The sequence below is a fragment of the Linepithema humile genome, chromosome 7, assembly GCF_040581485.1.
Source record: "Linepithema humile isolate Giens D197 chromosome 7, Lhum_UNIL_v1.0, whole genome shotgun sequence".
NCBI lineage: Eukaryota > Metazoa > Arthropoda > Insecta > Hymenoptera > Formicidae > Linepithema > Linepithema humile.
This window is the reverse complement of record NC_090134.1, coordinates 6,955,548-6,971,531: the sequence shown is the minus strand read 5'-3', so window position 1 is coordinate 6,971,531 and position 15,984 is coordinate 6,955,548. Positions and strand designations below refer to the sequence as shown.

At 33.7% G+C, this 15,984-nt stretch overlaps 2 protein-coding genes across 6 annotated transcripts; one reads left to right on the top strand and one right to left on the bottom strand.

Annotated features, from left to right (window-relative positions):
- Nucleotides 1-121: 121 nt before the first annotated feature.
- Nucleotides 122-4,723, top strand: LOC105667597 (BRISC and BRCA1-A complex member 1-like). The gene has a single exon (XM_012359476.2). It carries the CDS (start codon nt 385-387, stop codon nt 1,327-1,329), a length of 945 nt encoding a protein of 314 aa, XP_012214899.1. The 5' UTR covers nt 122-384; the 3' UTR covers nt 1,330-4,723.
- LOC105667585 (uncharacterized) lies at nt 3,393-15,880 on the bottom strand. Of its 5 annotated transcripts, XM_012359442.2 has the most exons (14): nt 15,522-15,880; nt 15,055-15,137; nt 13,341-13,419; nt 11,309-11,796; nt 8,726-8,793; nt 8,302-8,591; nt 7,285-7,495; nt 6,712-6,989; nt 6,361-6,484; nt 5,931-6,142; nt 5,600-5,786; nt 5,263-5,469; nt 4,963-5,181; nt 3,393-4,658 (listed from the first exon to the last, which is right to left on the bottom strand). In XM_012359442.2, exons 4-14 carry the CDS (start codon nt 11,311-11,313, stop codon nt 4,294-4,296), a joined length of 2,166 nt encoding a protein of 721 aa, XP_012214865.1. In that variant the 5' UTR covers nt 11,314-11,796; nt 13,341-13,419; nt 15,055-15,137; nt 15,522-15,880; the 3' UTR covers nt 3,393-4,293. The 5 variants fall into 5 exon arrangements, with proteins under 5 accessions (XP_012214865.1, XP_012214864.1, XP_012214866.1 ...); XM_012359441.2 differs by lacking the exon at nt 13,341-13,419; XM_012359443.2 differs by lacking the exons at nt 13,341-13,419; nt 15,055-15,137.
- Between the last annotated feature and the right edge of the window lie 104 nt (nt 15,881-15,984).

Genomic DNA, 15,984 nt, shown 5'->3' with positions numbered 1-15,984 from the left:
ATCAGGATAAAGAACTTTCAGTTCCTTTTGTTTCGATTGGTCAAATTTCAATCTTTAATGCGCAGTCTGATACGGGCTTTAGGTCGCGTCGAGATACTCTCAGTTGGTTTCTGAACGGCGTTGGGTGCTCCCGGGTGTAGTTTCTGAACGCAACCAAGCGAGCAATGTCATCACGTTACATTGTTATGTATTATAATCAATTGCTGTGACATAGTTAAGTATAATTCAATTTAGAATTCCGATATTACACGAAATCTACGTGCGATGTGAAGTATCTTGAATTGTTTCGAAACATTCTGAGGCATTCAATATTCGAAAGCCGAGTTATCATCTCAAACTGCGGCTAGAGAGGTTAGACAACTCACGAATATTTATGTTATAAATATGTCAGACAAGGACGCGAACGATGAGATTCATATAATATCTGAGAAGTTGCAATCAGCCACGACCATTAATACTGCACACAGTAGTGAGCAGCAGCAACAGCAACAGGCGAAGAGCTCGCGAAAAAACAATAATAACGACGCGGCGCATCATTCCGCGGACGGCAAAAAGGTTTGCACCGCCAGTACCACCGTCGCTACGGATGACTACATCTTCGTGAAGAACTTACCCGAGATCAATCTGCCTGAAAGGATACTATTCGTTATCGACACGGTGAAAGAACGGCAATGTACACCCTTCAAGCTTGGGACAGGCGCGACCTACTCGCCGCTGTTCATGATAAAACGCGTGGTGGAGAATTTCCTCGGCGCCAAGTCCACCATACAGTCTGGACACGAGTACGCGCTAATGAGCTTGAATTCGCACGACGCGTCTTGGCTCTGCGACTACACCTCCAATATCAAGACTGTGCTTAACCACTTGGAGAATATTGTGGAGGATGTATCAGATGAAGAACAGAAGACCTATGATCTGGGACAACTCTTCGAGACGATACACGCGCGGATTGCGATTCCAACGAGGAATCAACCGACGTTTGTTTCACGCGTGATTCTAATATACGGACGATCGAACTCTATTCCAAAATTTCACACTGGACAGAAGTATTTGGAGAATTTGACGGAGAATCCATATTTCTTTCTGGATGTGCTGTTTGTTCACGAACCACTCAGTGATGACAATATGTGCGAGGCGGTATACGCCGAAATCGCGGCTCTAGATACAACGAATTTTTCTTACATCTTTGAGGTAGGCAGAAACGCTGCTAAAATTCACGACAATATGGCAAAGTTGCTAGCGCATCCGCTGCAGCGTCCGCTGCAGAAGGATGCTTCTTACACTCTTTATTCAATGACAGCCACACAGGAAGTGCATACTAATGTATAGTGATGTGTACATTTGTTAGGAGGCAACTTATATTTATATGAAAAAGTCATTTTGGCATAATATAATTCCAAGACAATGTTGTATTGATTTGAAATAGTAATATTTTAAAATCGGTTTTACATTATATAAATAGGGAGAAAAGTAACTGCATTATTGTTACGATTATCGTAAAATAAATAGAACCATTTTTGTATAGATTTATAAGTTAGAAAGACTGTCATAAACAAATCAAACATATGTCTCGATGCAGGTGAACTCCGAAGTATCTGAGATTTTAGATATTAATATTTAAGATCTTACTCTTAGATATATTCTATTACTTTCTCCTTTTTTTCTAACAAAAGCATTCACGTAAAATACTCGAATTAAAATAAAAACATGTTATTTCGGGATTATATGTACTATTATAATCTATCATATGTTTTTACATTTTGTTACAATATAAAGAATATATATTATATCAAAAAATCAATAGACTTTAATAAAGCTTTGTGATGCGATGCTTTGTTGCTAAATGAGCGGAGAACTTATCCTTGCGGGAAAAAGTGCGCCCGCAGATCTCACAGGAGAACGGTCTTATTCCAGAGTGCACTCGTTGATGTCTGGCTAGGTTAGACGCATGCGAAAACTTCTGTTGACACTTGTTACACGTATAAGGCTGTTCGCCGGTGTGTTTTCTTCTATGCTTGTTGAAATCTCCAGTGTGATTGAACTCTTTTTGACAGAAGTCGCACATTAATTGACGTTGCTTCTTCCTTGTCCTTCCAGAATTTTCGCAGACCTGCGAATTGTTAATATCAACGCGCGTTTCACACTTTGTAGAATCGAGGTTTTTTTCTTCAACGCCATTTTTCGTAACTTGCACGTTTTCACAGGACGTCGCGCAATTGATATCGGTTGCTCTTTGCGTTCGCAAATTCTCATCAATTTGTGACTTTTTCATTATTTCTCAATTGAGGTATTTTGATCTGTAAATTTGATCGGTAAAGGCTGTTGAATTTTTGAGAAAGTACTTCTTGAGAAAATCTTGGAGTTTAATAATGTAAGGAGGACAAGCTGTGTTCATAACATAAAGCAAATAACGTACATTAATGTTATTTTTATCAAAGATATTATTAATTATATACACATATTAATTACCCACCGATTTTTCTAAATGCATCTTAAAATTGTAATTTCGTTTCGTTTACTGTACGTTTTTATGGCTTTTAAAGATGTTGAGATAAATACCATGTGATGTGATTTACAAATTATTTGTAAAACATGATGATAAATAAATATCATTACAATACGTTCAATAAACTTTATTCTTTAACTCCGTTTTTTCAATTTATCATTTTATCTATTCTATTTGAAACAGGCACATAAAAGAAAAGATTTTCAAACGTTATTGAGGGACCAATATTTAAACATTGCATCTTAAAGATAATCTTGATAATATTATTGAACTTACCACAAGTTAAAATTTGGATTTCTGCAGAACAGCATTTACTGCCTCGTTGCGGTACGATGTTTGTTGCAACAGACGTCTTCGAACGTTGCACGGCATCCTTTCAATCACTATGACAATCGTCGCATGCTTCTAAACTGGTACGAAGGTAAAGTTACGACTAGCCGAAAGACGGTGACTGTTCCCGATACGCTTGACATACGGGTTTCCCGGTAAAGCGAGCAATATCGGACAACCGTGTCGTAATATGGATTGTCCATTGGGGAATACCCCAGTGCTCGATCAACACAATTACACGTACACATGTACAATTTATAGAAGAGACCAATCAGAACTCATACAAAGTAAAAAATAATATTTTTCCAAATGTCATATGTATGTAACATCAATTGCACTGAGATTAGCCATTGCTTTAGGAAAAGTTCTTTTTGAGCTTGCTCAATTATATTTTTACAAATTTCGATTAAAAAGAATAGATTTCTATAAACAATGGGTTTGTTTACATAATAATAGTGAGTTATGTTTCGCAAGTGTTTTTGTAAAAATGATGATTTTTTTTATGACATCGGAACAATGATAGTTTTTAAACGAAGTAAAGAACTTTTCGCGAATCTCAGAGATAACCTGCATATATTTAAATATATGATACACTCTTTGTCAATAAGAATACACATACACGCATATAAAAATATATCTGACATATGTAAAATACTTTGCATATATATGAATACATTCATTCGTCTGATATGTCGTTATGAATAATCTACCGATTGTATTATTATGCATTATGTATACTTATGTGGTCACAGTGGCGCAATTACCGTAGCAATGCACATCTCGTGGCAATCTACAGAACGTCCTGTTTCTACCAGATTATATTTCAATGGTAGATTTTTTGGTCAATTTGGAACCGATTTTCTTCTCAACGAAAAACTGTAGTCCTTTTCTCCACGCAATTTTTAACATTATGTAGCTTTAAACTGAGGAACAGTTTAAAATTCTGTCCACCTATTTAACACTTTTTTTTTTAATTAAAAAAATTTTTTTTTTTAATAAGTTACTTAAATATTATAATTGATTCCATTATTGGAATAAAACTGATCTATCTTTAAAGATAATAAAAGTGTTAAAATGAGATATGCATTGCCAGATAGTGCAGTCGATAATTATAATGTACTTTTATATCACAGTAATGTAAATCACTTATTAATATAATGTTCGCTTACTTATTTAACATAAAGATGACGATGTTTGTGATTGTAAAGGCACTTCTAAAATTTCAGTTGCTATTTCATCTTAGCTTTGTCAGTTTCACACAGAATTGATTTATAAAATATCTAACAATCAGTGTTAAAATACGAACAATATATCCCTACAAATATTAATACTTGTAAATATTAGTTTTTAATACTTAATAATTAATAATCATTCTTTGTCTTTATAGCATTTTCATAGATAAGTAACAATTATTAATTATTAAATATAGCCAACGTCTATTACTTACTGATACTCTGTTAAACTGCAACAAATTCCACTTTTATAGAACTCAATAAGCAAATGAGAAAAAGGAGCAATGTTACACTCGAACTGGACGCCGAGGATGTCGCTTGCATTTTAAAAAACTGCTCAAAATATTTCAAAAGTTGGTCTATCTTTTTCGTAAGATCATCTGTGGACTTTGTCCTTTCAGTCGTCGTAGAAATTGCAGTGGAAGTACTGGTTGTCGAGCCTTCGGCCTGATCGTCTGTCGATTTCCAGTCGCCGCATTTGGGAAAATTACGAGGCACGGGCGGCATCTCCTCGTGTTCGCCCACTTTGAAGATAAGTGCCATTCCTATTTCCGCGTGAAATTCGATGTGACAATGAAACAGCCAATATCCTGAAAAAAAAAGCATATTTATCAATAATGTATATTTTTTTTCAATAAATATTGCGCTTTATCAATGTTTGATGTATTTAATTTACAAACCTGAATTTTATTTTTCTATTGAATTAGTTATATTCTTTTTAGACATTAAAGTTTGCGTGATAGATACGCGAAATATAATAGAAACGAAATTATAATAAAACAATGTGCGGAATACAAGACAAACGCCGATTATTTATCGATTATATAAGTAATAGTGCAGTTCTTCCTTTTTTTTTCCTTATGTTTAGATATGTTTACTATTGTGAAATCTTACCTGGATTATTGGCGTGAAATCGTACGATGGTGTAACCGCCGTCAGGCACGGTCACTGTGTCCTTTAAAGGCGCCTGTGCAAGTTTCCTGGCTATCAAACCCTGTCTGTCCAATTCCTTTACTTCAGCAGCGGTAGTGGTATTTCCTACTCTTTCCATAGCCACAACGCGGAACTGATAACCGTGAAGGTGAAACGGATGATTCGCGTCATATGGAATACCTATCGTAAATTATTCATTTGCAATGAAGCTGAGACAAAACTCGTGCACTCAGAAATACAAAAGAAAATTCTCATTTATACCTTCATCGATCAAAACCAGCTCCACTACGCTGTTAAGTTTGACCTGAAGTACGTGAGTGCAAGCGCAATAATCATTTTCGCATCCTTTGACCGTGCTGGAGTTACAAAATTGATTCGGTTTAATAAGATGTCTGTCAGGCAGGAGCGGGAAAGACGGCAGCTTCATTGATATGTGATTTAGTTGCGGCGTAAGTACTTGCTGTTTCACTAAAAATTTCAAATTCAAAATATTTTACGAAACAAACGATTTACATTTAAACATTTAAATACATATATTTTTTAGTTCCTTCTAGTTTTTTAACTTGGTGCTTAGAATAACTAAATATTCAAATTTTACCTTGATGGAAGCCGTACAGATTCTTGCGATGAAAATGCGGGTTGTCCTTCTTGTAAAAGTCATACGACACGTAAAATTGATAATCTGGTGTTTTGGTGTTTGAAATATCGTCATCGTCCATCGCATTTAGCAGCGGCATGCTAATACTATTATTCATTTCTGTCCCCTTGTTTAGAGCATTTACTTGCTAGAATAAAAATTGTTATTTTTAATCTCTTGTAACATGACTGATACAACCATTTTTAGAAAACTGTTTAGAAAACTTTTGACAAGGGTTAGAATACCCAAGGGGTTAAGAATACCATCTTGGAAACATGTACCACATACGTACCAATCCATTTCGAACGTGATCATATGTCACTTCCGCCGCCGGTTCCTCCTCGGGCGCGCCTTCGTATCGTAATAATGCAACTTGGTGGGCACTCAAAAATCTCTCGTCGCAATCCATCAATCCTCGGAATCTTATCCAATAGTTGTCTATCGGTTGGTTCATCTCGACTATGAAATCGAATCTTTCGCCAGCATAATTCACCAAAGATACAGCTGTGACATTAATATTTTTTTTTAATTTTAATTCAAAGATCGATAATTGAACAGTTATCATAACTTTGTTACAAGAATTATATATTATGTGAAAATTATTAGGCAAATTAATATTTTTTTAATGTTGAATTTTATTATCTTTATTTATTATAATGCGATTAATTAACGATTTTGTGTAAAAGTAATGATGCGTACATAATATAAAAATGAAATCGTACCTTCTACTGATTCAATATCACGTCCGTCTGAACTAATTACATGCAAAGTGTGATTATCGATGGAAACTTCTATTGGGCAGTTCAGAAATTCCGCATTAATCAGTCTGAATCTGTATCGGAAATTCTGCAAATATAAATTGCAAATATAGAGTGACAAAAAATCAATTTATCTAAAAAATTACATAATTTCCCTTAAAAAGATTGAGGTAGCTTTTAATTTTGGAAGTTTCCATTTGGAATAAAATTATGCTGATTGTAAAATATGAATTTCATAATAAAAATTGGCTCAAATATCTTTCAGACATCTTTTAGACTTTTATGTTAAAATATTTTTTCCTGTCTGAAACTTACCGATTTTACGACGAACGTCTCAATAGGCATATCAGCCAATGTTTGATTTTCATCCTCAATAGCGATGAAACGACCGAGGCCATTTATCAATATATTCGGCGCTTTGTTGTCACCATCTGCGTGATGATGCGCCAGGAACTTGCTAAGACCGAGTTCATGGATCCAATCTGTGACTACTAACATATGTTCGTCGTAATCATAAAGATCTTTGTGCCAATCGACTTTAGGAGGCACACGAACAATTAATGGCCCGAACACACCATCGCCCCTCTGAAATCCTGCAGGCAAGAATACATGATAAAATATTACAAGCTTTTGGAAGCTGTTAGTCTAGAAAACAGATCATTTGTTGTGACGAATCGATTATTGGATAAAAAATCAATTTATCTTATGTAATTTTCCTGAAAAAAAAAAAAAAAAAAAAAAAAATAGGAAGTCTCTTGGAAGTTTTTGTTTAGAATAAAATCATGCTGACTGTAAAATATCTTAACTAAAATATGTTACGTATAAATATTGTTAATTGATGGCGCGCTTCATATAGTAATATCGCGCGCTTGTGAAAAATCTACGCACCTATATGAGAATGCCAAAAATGCGTGCCGCCTTCGGTGGCGGTGTAATTGTATCGGAAAGTCGCTCCTGGAGGAATAGGACATTGCGATATATAAGGTACACCGTCCATGTACGGCGTGTTGAGATGATGCTGACCGTGCCAGTGCATCGTCGTGCTCTCCGCGTGCAACAAGTTGATCATATCGACCATTATCTTGTCGCCTTGGCACACCTGTAATTAAACATATGCTTAAAATATTCTCGCTACTTTTTTTTCAATTTATCACTCGACTCGCGGCGACTATTATCGATACAAATCGCGCAATACGCCATCGAACATCGTTATCAGGTTTCCGGTAATTAAAATAACACGGCAATTAAAATGCAGGTATATTCCCGGGTATCATGAATAATTCTAATTTTGCACAAAGCAATTATGTCAAAATTGGACAAGCGGTCACGGAAGTTAGATATAAGAAATGTGTGTCCGTGAATAAACAAAATAATTTTCACGTGAAGATGATTCACGATTTCTCGCATGCTCGCACGATCTCGCTGAGAAATATATTTTTAGCGAAATAAATCTCGGAATGAACCGCAACATGCTGCTCTCGTGATATCATTGTATAATTGCTAGGTAAAGCATCAGTGAGCGGTAATTATCCTTGATTATCAGCGAAACAATCTGGACAAAGTAGAAATCATGGATTTGACGCGTTTAAGAGAATCTAGCTTATCCAACAATACTAATAATAGCTAACAATAGCGACATAAAATTAATTATATCAACGTGAATCTCTTCCAAAAATATAGCAGAGAGAGATTAATCGAAAAATACGCAAATATTACTTAAAATATATTTAACGTGCATTCAATAATATCAAATCTAAGTTTTCAGATTTATAACTTTCTTTTTTACTTCAATGCTACAACCTTGTAGCTTCAAATTTCTCAATGACTCGTGTTAAATTAAATTAAACAAGATAATGAAGCAGCATTGTGAAAGATAAACATACAAGTGATTACGGAATTACGCACTTCGATTGATGGGCCTGGCATTTGCCGGTTCACGACTAAAAGAGATCGCTTTATGCCGTCGGCCGGGATGCAATGAGGCCGAAAACAGTCCGTGATATTGAACGGACAGTTGTAACACGCTTTGCTCATTGTGTAATAAGACTCCAGCTTGAAAGTGTAATAACAATCCAGAGGCGCCGCACCATCCCTACACGTTCGTCGACATGCGTGACGATTCCAGTCAACTTTATCAGCGATCTCCGGATCGATTGGTGTCAAGCCAAGATTGTTGTATGCCGTTACTATTGTTTCTAAAATAAAAAAAAAGGGAAAACGTTCGTTTATTATTAAAAACTAGACGCAAGATAGAGTAGCAATAAAAACAAAGATTTCACTTAATGCCAAGGTGAAATTAATATTAAGCGTTTGAATTAAAAATTATCACCTGATCGACTTTTATGAATAATTAGAGGAAGTAGAATTAACAGTACATTCCACGTTATCATTCTCGACCTGTAACAGAGGCAATCTAAATCAGTAAGAGATTAAACACGGTTAACATATATGTATAGATTCCGTTACACACGACATGTTGTAAAACAAGATCCTGCAGACTACAGATAATAACTCGACAGAAATAACTAGTATACGAATAGATTTAAAAGATACTGTGCGTTGCGTTGGTGTCTTATGTAATACATATGTATAAAGCGTTCGATGCGTGGCATTTTTAAATTTTAAAATTGCCGAAGGCGCTTCACTATTGTGCAATCATTGTGCAAAAAATAAGTGAATTGATATCAATCGCCAGAACTTTAATCCCTGATATTATTAATCTGAAAATTAAGAAAATGAGTTTAATTCCTTCTGTATGAAATAAAATGTTTTTGTCATGTTGTCTTTTTTTATTAATATTAATCAACCAAAAGCTATTTTAAAATCTCTTAATAAAATTTTGTTTATATTAGTTCCGTTTTCCAAATAATGTTGTATTTTCTACGTCTGCACAGAGACGTATTGATATTCCGTACAATTAAATTTCAGAAACGATTAATTATTATAGATTATTGCTTACTTTAATTCAAAGTTCAGTTCCAATAATCCAGCTTTGCTTACATTTTACATATTCTACGTCAAAATAGCGATAAAGTAACATCATATACGTATTTACGTCATTACAGTCGTGCATGTGTAGTGTCCCACTTCTGTGCATTTTAATGATAGATGAGCTAATGTGAAATAAGATTTTTCCTGAATTAAAATAGCGAGGATCATGATTCACAATGACATTTTGATCTTTAACATATACATTATATATCTTTATAAAAATTTAATCTGTTTTCAATTAAAATGTCATTAAATATCTTAAAAAATAGTACAAAATTTAATTCTGAGCTATTTGTAAAGATGCAGTTTTGAACACAATCTGTAAATTTTAATGCAAATCAATCTCATTATATTTAGAACATTTTCACGGAGACAACATAATGTGAAGTTTTTTATTCTATATTTTTAATATCCTATTTAAAATATTAAACTTAGAAAAATAAAATGTAGCAATATTTTTTAGTTCAAAATATTTTATGATTCTTCCAATATCAACTAATTTATTTAAAAAACAAACTCCACGGTAAAATGAATAAAGCAGTAAAGTATAAATAAAGCTTTCGCAGAAAATTTACAAAAGAGATATCTCATTTAATTGCCGCGAACGGATGTAAAATTACATTTAATGCTCTAAACAGGTAATTACAGGTAAGGCCAATGTTGCAGTGTCGAAACCCCCAATGCGTCTTACAACACACGACATATACGCATCGTAGCTTTATGAATTTAGCACAACTTGACGCAACGCTCTGCGTTTGCATCGTTATAGCATGTGGCACAGCTGTTATCTACAATTGTGCCAATAATCGTTTTGCTATTGCAAATATTAACTTTATTCCGAATCTAACACAGTACTTTTCAATCTTTCTTTTTTTCTGACATCTACATCAATTCATTAAAATCGCTTGTAATAAAATTGTAGAAATATTTATATGCCAGAAAAAGTTTAAAAAGTGCTCAAAAAACATTACTAATCTCCAGAAAAAATGTTTAAAATTACTGATCTGATTTTTGCAATACATCTTGATTAGTCTTAATATTGTATAAACGGAAAATATAATATTTATTGGAAATTGCCGTTTATCGCGAACGTTCGAGTCAAAAATATATTTGTTATGATTAGTAAGTTTGCCTTAGAAAAGTTATTATCGGGTCGAGACGGTATATTGGTTCTGATTTCGGAGCAGGAATGCAATAATTCTCAGAAAATGTTTAAAATCGCGGAACGAGATTCTCTCTCGCAGAATTCATCGAACCCTTCAGAGAAAAAGAAGAAACGGCAAAGAGAAGAAGACGCGAAATAAAACGATCGAGCTTTCGAGGACGGGCCAGCTGGAAACATATTTGACAAAATATCTTTGATATTTCTAGTTGCAATAAACATTCACCACGACAGCCGCCTACAATATTTAATCTACATATTTTAATAAAAAATGTAATAAAATGCAAGCGATTATGAACAATTGCCATTTCACGGAATCAGTCTTGATGTGCGCAATCGCATTTTGAACACGTTAAAATTCGTGACTGCGATAGTGGCAAAATAACAAAACGCATAATTTTTCAATATTAATCGTAACGATATTATATTCAGCTATTCCATTACACGGATATATCTCGAAGTATTCTTTGAATTTCCATACTGGAAATCATTAAAAATGCAGAGGAATTTCTCAAGGATTTGCAAGTAAATAAATCCTGTATTCAACAGTGAGACACGTGGAATAATCAAGCAGGATCAAAAATTTTAATTAGTTAAATTCTATATTTAATACTACTTTAGAATAATTTGCTATAAAAAAATTGAAACATCTGCTCTGACAGCTTCTAAATATCAATTGTTCGAACAAGACGCAGCGCAATTAAATTTTTAATTTTATCCGGATAGAAGAAACAATATAAAAGTTTCAACATGACTTACTGCATTTTAATTCTGATCGCGTGGAAAACTCCAGATCACCGACAATGTAAAATGACGATCGCACTAGCACTCTGGCCGATGCACGTTGTCAGGCATTCAACTCTCTGGTCACCGGCCAAGATTCGGACGCACCATGCGACACATGCATTCGCGATGACGGAAGCTGCGTCTTATCTACACCCGCGACAACACTTTACGAAGGACTGGACCGGTGTCGGCAATTCGCTCCTCTATATAATGCAGAAGTTCTCTGCGGAGGTCATGCGTACCCCACGAGAATGGTCATTGAGAGGGGTCTCTTGTCCCATCAACGGACATAACGCGTATGTACGAAGAGGGTCCGCCTTTTGAAGGCAGCTTGGATCTCCCCGCTTACGTATGTTCAACCAATAACTATGTGCCACAGTTTTCCGCGAGTAAAGAATTCGTCAGTGGACTTTCCACGCATCATCCGAGACTCGTTGACCGGCAGGTAAATATGCAGATATCTGAAATCACGAAAAATATCGGTAAATTATGATATTTTCCTTTCCTGGCGGAAATTTATATAGGAAGAAAAACGTTCGGTAATTACCGATAAAAATAAAAGAAACTGTTGACAAGTTTCAGAGATATTACTTAACTTCATCCTTGAAGTCTTAACTTATAGCTTGAATATAAATACATATACAAATAAAAATTGCAGAAAAGAGAAATAATGAGGGGAAATAATAACAATCTCTTGACGTTTTCGTACAGGAAAAACAATTTGTTCTTTGGGGTTTAAACTTTACAATCTGAGATTTAAATCAAGATATGAATTATCTTTTATCAATCAAGAACTAATAAATGCATTAATATAACTGAAAGCATTAAAAGAGAAGATAAATATAATGTATCGATCAAATCAGATAAGAAACTTGATACGTACTAAAACAAACAAGCTAAACCATTTCTAAAGAACATAATTAAATAATGATTTAAGTACATTATACATTTATAGATATAAAAAAAGAATCACGCAACGTTACTTTCCATTTTACTTTTACCACAATGCGACACTTGCAATACAAATACAAGTTTTCTAAATTTTTTGAATATTTCACCCTTCTCTAGAGAAACGTTCTACCGAATGTTATCGAAGTTATCGAACCGAATTCTCTGATAAATAAAACTGAATTTATCGTTTAGTCCACCATTTATCGCATTCACTCGTAATAAAAGTCAAATTTTTGGTTTTCTCGTTTATCTAAACGAAAAGAAATCACCAATACGTGACATCGTCGCTTTTGTCTTGGCTTTCAGGACTTGATAATTCATTTTGGAAATTTAATGGCTAACATTTGTGCACAGGCTTATCGCGACTGGCGTGACTTTATTCACCATTGGTAACAACTGCGCGACGTCATGTTCGAAGAACAGTACCGCGATGATGAAAAATGTCGTCGAGATGTGCTCAGCGTACTCAACAATGCGTTCGCTGGTGAATACGAATATTGCACTTCGTGTTCAAGTTGAAGGAGACGTTCGTTATCTTTAACGGAATCGAGTTTAATACCCTGTGATAATAGAAATGTGATAAATGCATTACCACAATTTCGCAAGTTGCAGGAAGAATATTACTCAGATAATGGTATAACTTTACTACTCGATAGACATACATCAGTAAATTATGACAACTTCAGATTTTATCTTCAGAAGTCGAAGTGTGGTTTGCACAAGACATTTTTGCCATTATTCAATATTACAGCTAAATCTATGATTTTTTAAATAAAATAACAAAATTTAAAGACAAATTGCTGTTAAAGTAAATTTAATTTGTTGCTAAAGTAAAATGTTGCACTTATTGCAGCGATTTGTGATAGGGCAAAAATTTACTGCAGTAAAATAATCTCAGAATCACTAAAATTGATTTTAGCAAATAAAGTTTATGAATAGTCTTTTTGCTGTTTATATGAAATATTGTTTTTTTTAAATCTATATCAATTTATTTTTTTTTAGCCTAAAACATTGTTCGATAATAATAAATACGTTTTTGTACTTTATTGCGCACCTTGAGATCATGTGTTTTATCGATGTTATCTACAACCTCCAATGCACAAATGTAATTAATTAACCGAGAACGTGACTTCCTGAAATCAATATATACATATATATATATCGCAAACAATACACAGATAAAACTGAATGACACAACATAGATCAATCGCGCACCTTGTACATTTCTTAAAGCATTAATTTTCATGAATCGCAAAAATAAAGCAGATATCTTGCGATCATACTTAAATAAATGTATGCGTAATATATTCGATACACACGCAACATGTTTCAATTAACGCCAATTACGTAATGCTGTATCAAAATGGACATTTAATAATAATTTAATATTTAATAATACCAATGATCAGTTAATACATTAAATATTCCTGTCTTCCATTTTGTTAATATATGTGTACTTTTGAACAAAAGGTATTTTTTTATCGATAAATGTCTTTCCTCAAGCTTCAAGTATATGCTAATTAGATTAACTGAAATGATTAACCCAATAATAGATGAGTAACTTAAAAAATGAATACAATCCATTGTATGATAATGTGAGCTTTTGATCCTTGAAATCTTTAAACGCGGATTCAGAAACACAAATATGGGAAAGATAAATCCAAGTAACTAATGCAAAAACGATCCATACAAACGAATCTGCGATATCTTTCTAACAGATCAAATATATGTGAATGAAACTATTTTTTAGGGGCAGCATTCGTATCTTATTTGTGGAACAATATTAGATTTTATTGACAAACATGACATGTTACTTTATGTGTGATTAATAAGATTAGATATGATTAAAAGACATTTCCGAGGCAAAGGTTCTGTCGCAACAAGTGTTTTTCCAATTAAAAAATCCAACATTTCTACATTTCTGGATTGTATCATTTTTTTGATATAATAAATTCTTGTAAATATTGATATAATAAATTCTAGCAAATATATACAAATTTCGGCACTAAATTATGATACAAAGTCGGCATTTTAAAAATCGATAAAAATAAAAAAGGAGAATCTTTTATATCAACGTATGAATCAGAATGATATTCGGCTTGTTTTTATAAAAAAGATAGTTGAAATCACTTCATATTTCTTTGATCCCATGAAACAGGTTCCGAAGGGATTTCCCCGGTTTGTTCAGGTCAACGCAAAAGAGAAACCGGTAACTGTTTGCTCATGTCACATGCTGATGTGTGATCACGGTCATTTTTCATAGTTTACTTCCTACTTCATCTATTATGGCTCATTTACTATAGTCCATTAAGTGTAAATGCATAATTTGTAAAAACTTCATTTATATTTTCCGACTAATTATCGGATTTATTGATCAGAATAATCATTTGTTTAATAGTTTTACAACGGAGATTACACGACTCTCACTTATCACTTCTCCATATTTTTACAATCCTTTATTAACGGAAAGTGTTGCAATGTTATGTTACCTTGATTTTTCTTATACTCTTGCATGGAAAGAGGAAGCGGCGAGAAAATAGAATATAAAGTGTGATTGGAAAAAAAAATAGAGATCTATTCTCACGATTAAACTTGTTAGATAAGAAAGATAAATGTGCTACAACAAAGAGAGAGAGTAAGATGCTGCTTGTATATTACACAATTTTGGGGATCCGCTCGCGAAGGTCGCGTAATGAACGTGTAAGGAATAACGGCAAATTGATTAATATAAAGAGAGGAGAACATCACGTGAGCATGAGGCAAATTACCTGTATTCTACAAGGCAGTCTTACTCAACCAACCGCGCGATGGCTACAAAATCAAGGGCCGTGGAAAGTAGATGGAATAATGCCTATAAATGATGTAGAAATATTACGACATGAGTTTATATGACACTAGGCAGTGTAATATTTTCTGAGTTTTGATTTAATGATACACTTGCTTCATCTTCATAATGATCAGCGCTCAATAAAAAATGCAACGATGTCAATCTTGACAAAATAATTGGTATTTTTTTTGTTACTATGATTAAATGCACTTGTAGGCTATCTCTTCATAACAGAGTTTAGCAAAACTTTATTACAAAAAACTCAGTTAATATTACGCTGCGTGCAAATATATACATAAATGTAACAGAATCATCGTATTTTCCAATACAATTGACAATCGTCATCTTCTAAAAACTTACATCCAGCAAAAAAGTTGTAGTTTTATTTTAGAATTTCAAATTAATTACCTCTAATAAATTCTTAAACCGTCCACTTGTTATAATGGAGAATCTCGAGATTCCAGAGATTTCACGTAAGTTCAGTTTCATCTGTAACCCAATATTTCGACGGAAGAAGAAAGAGAAAGTCCACAGGTGTACCTCGACGACAATATCAACGAAAACGACATATCGCGTAAAGCGACATCACATAATAATTTTAAGAAGATCATTCTTCGCGTGAATCTGTATGTACATAAATTATCTGCTTATCGCACTCTATCGTAATTCCCGTGAACTTTCTTTTTCATGGAAATAATCACGTTTTGTGTGTGACAATTCGATGGTTGAACTTTTTGAGTACCTGTCAAAAATTGAATACGAGATTTAAAAAATAAGTGACATGTTTATATGGCGGTAAATTAGCTATAAAATATAATTTAAATAAAAATAAAATTTTAGATTTTATACCAACATCGTGATGAAAGAAATA

Coding starts and splice junctions, on each gene's coding strand:
- LOC105667597 (XM_012359476.2), top strand. CDS start 385: ATGTCAGACAAGGACGCGAACGATGAGATTCATATAATATCTGAGAAG.
- LOC105667585 (XM_012359442.2), bottom strand. Junction 6,485..6,711: donor AGACGTTCGTCGTAAAATCG/GTAAGTTTCAGA, acceptor TTATATTTGCAG/AATTTCCGATACAGATTCAG. Junction 5,470..5,599: donor TCTGTACGGCTTCCATCAAG/GTAAAATTTGAA, acceptor TGAAATTTTTAG/TGAAACAGCAAGTACTTACG.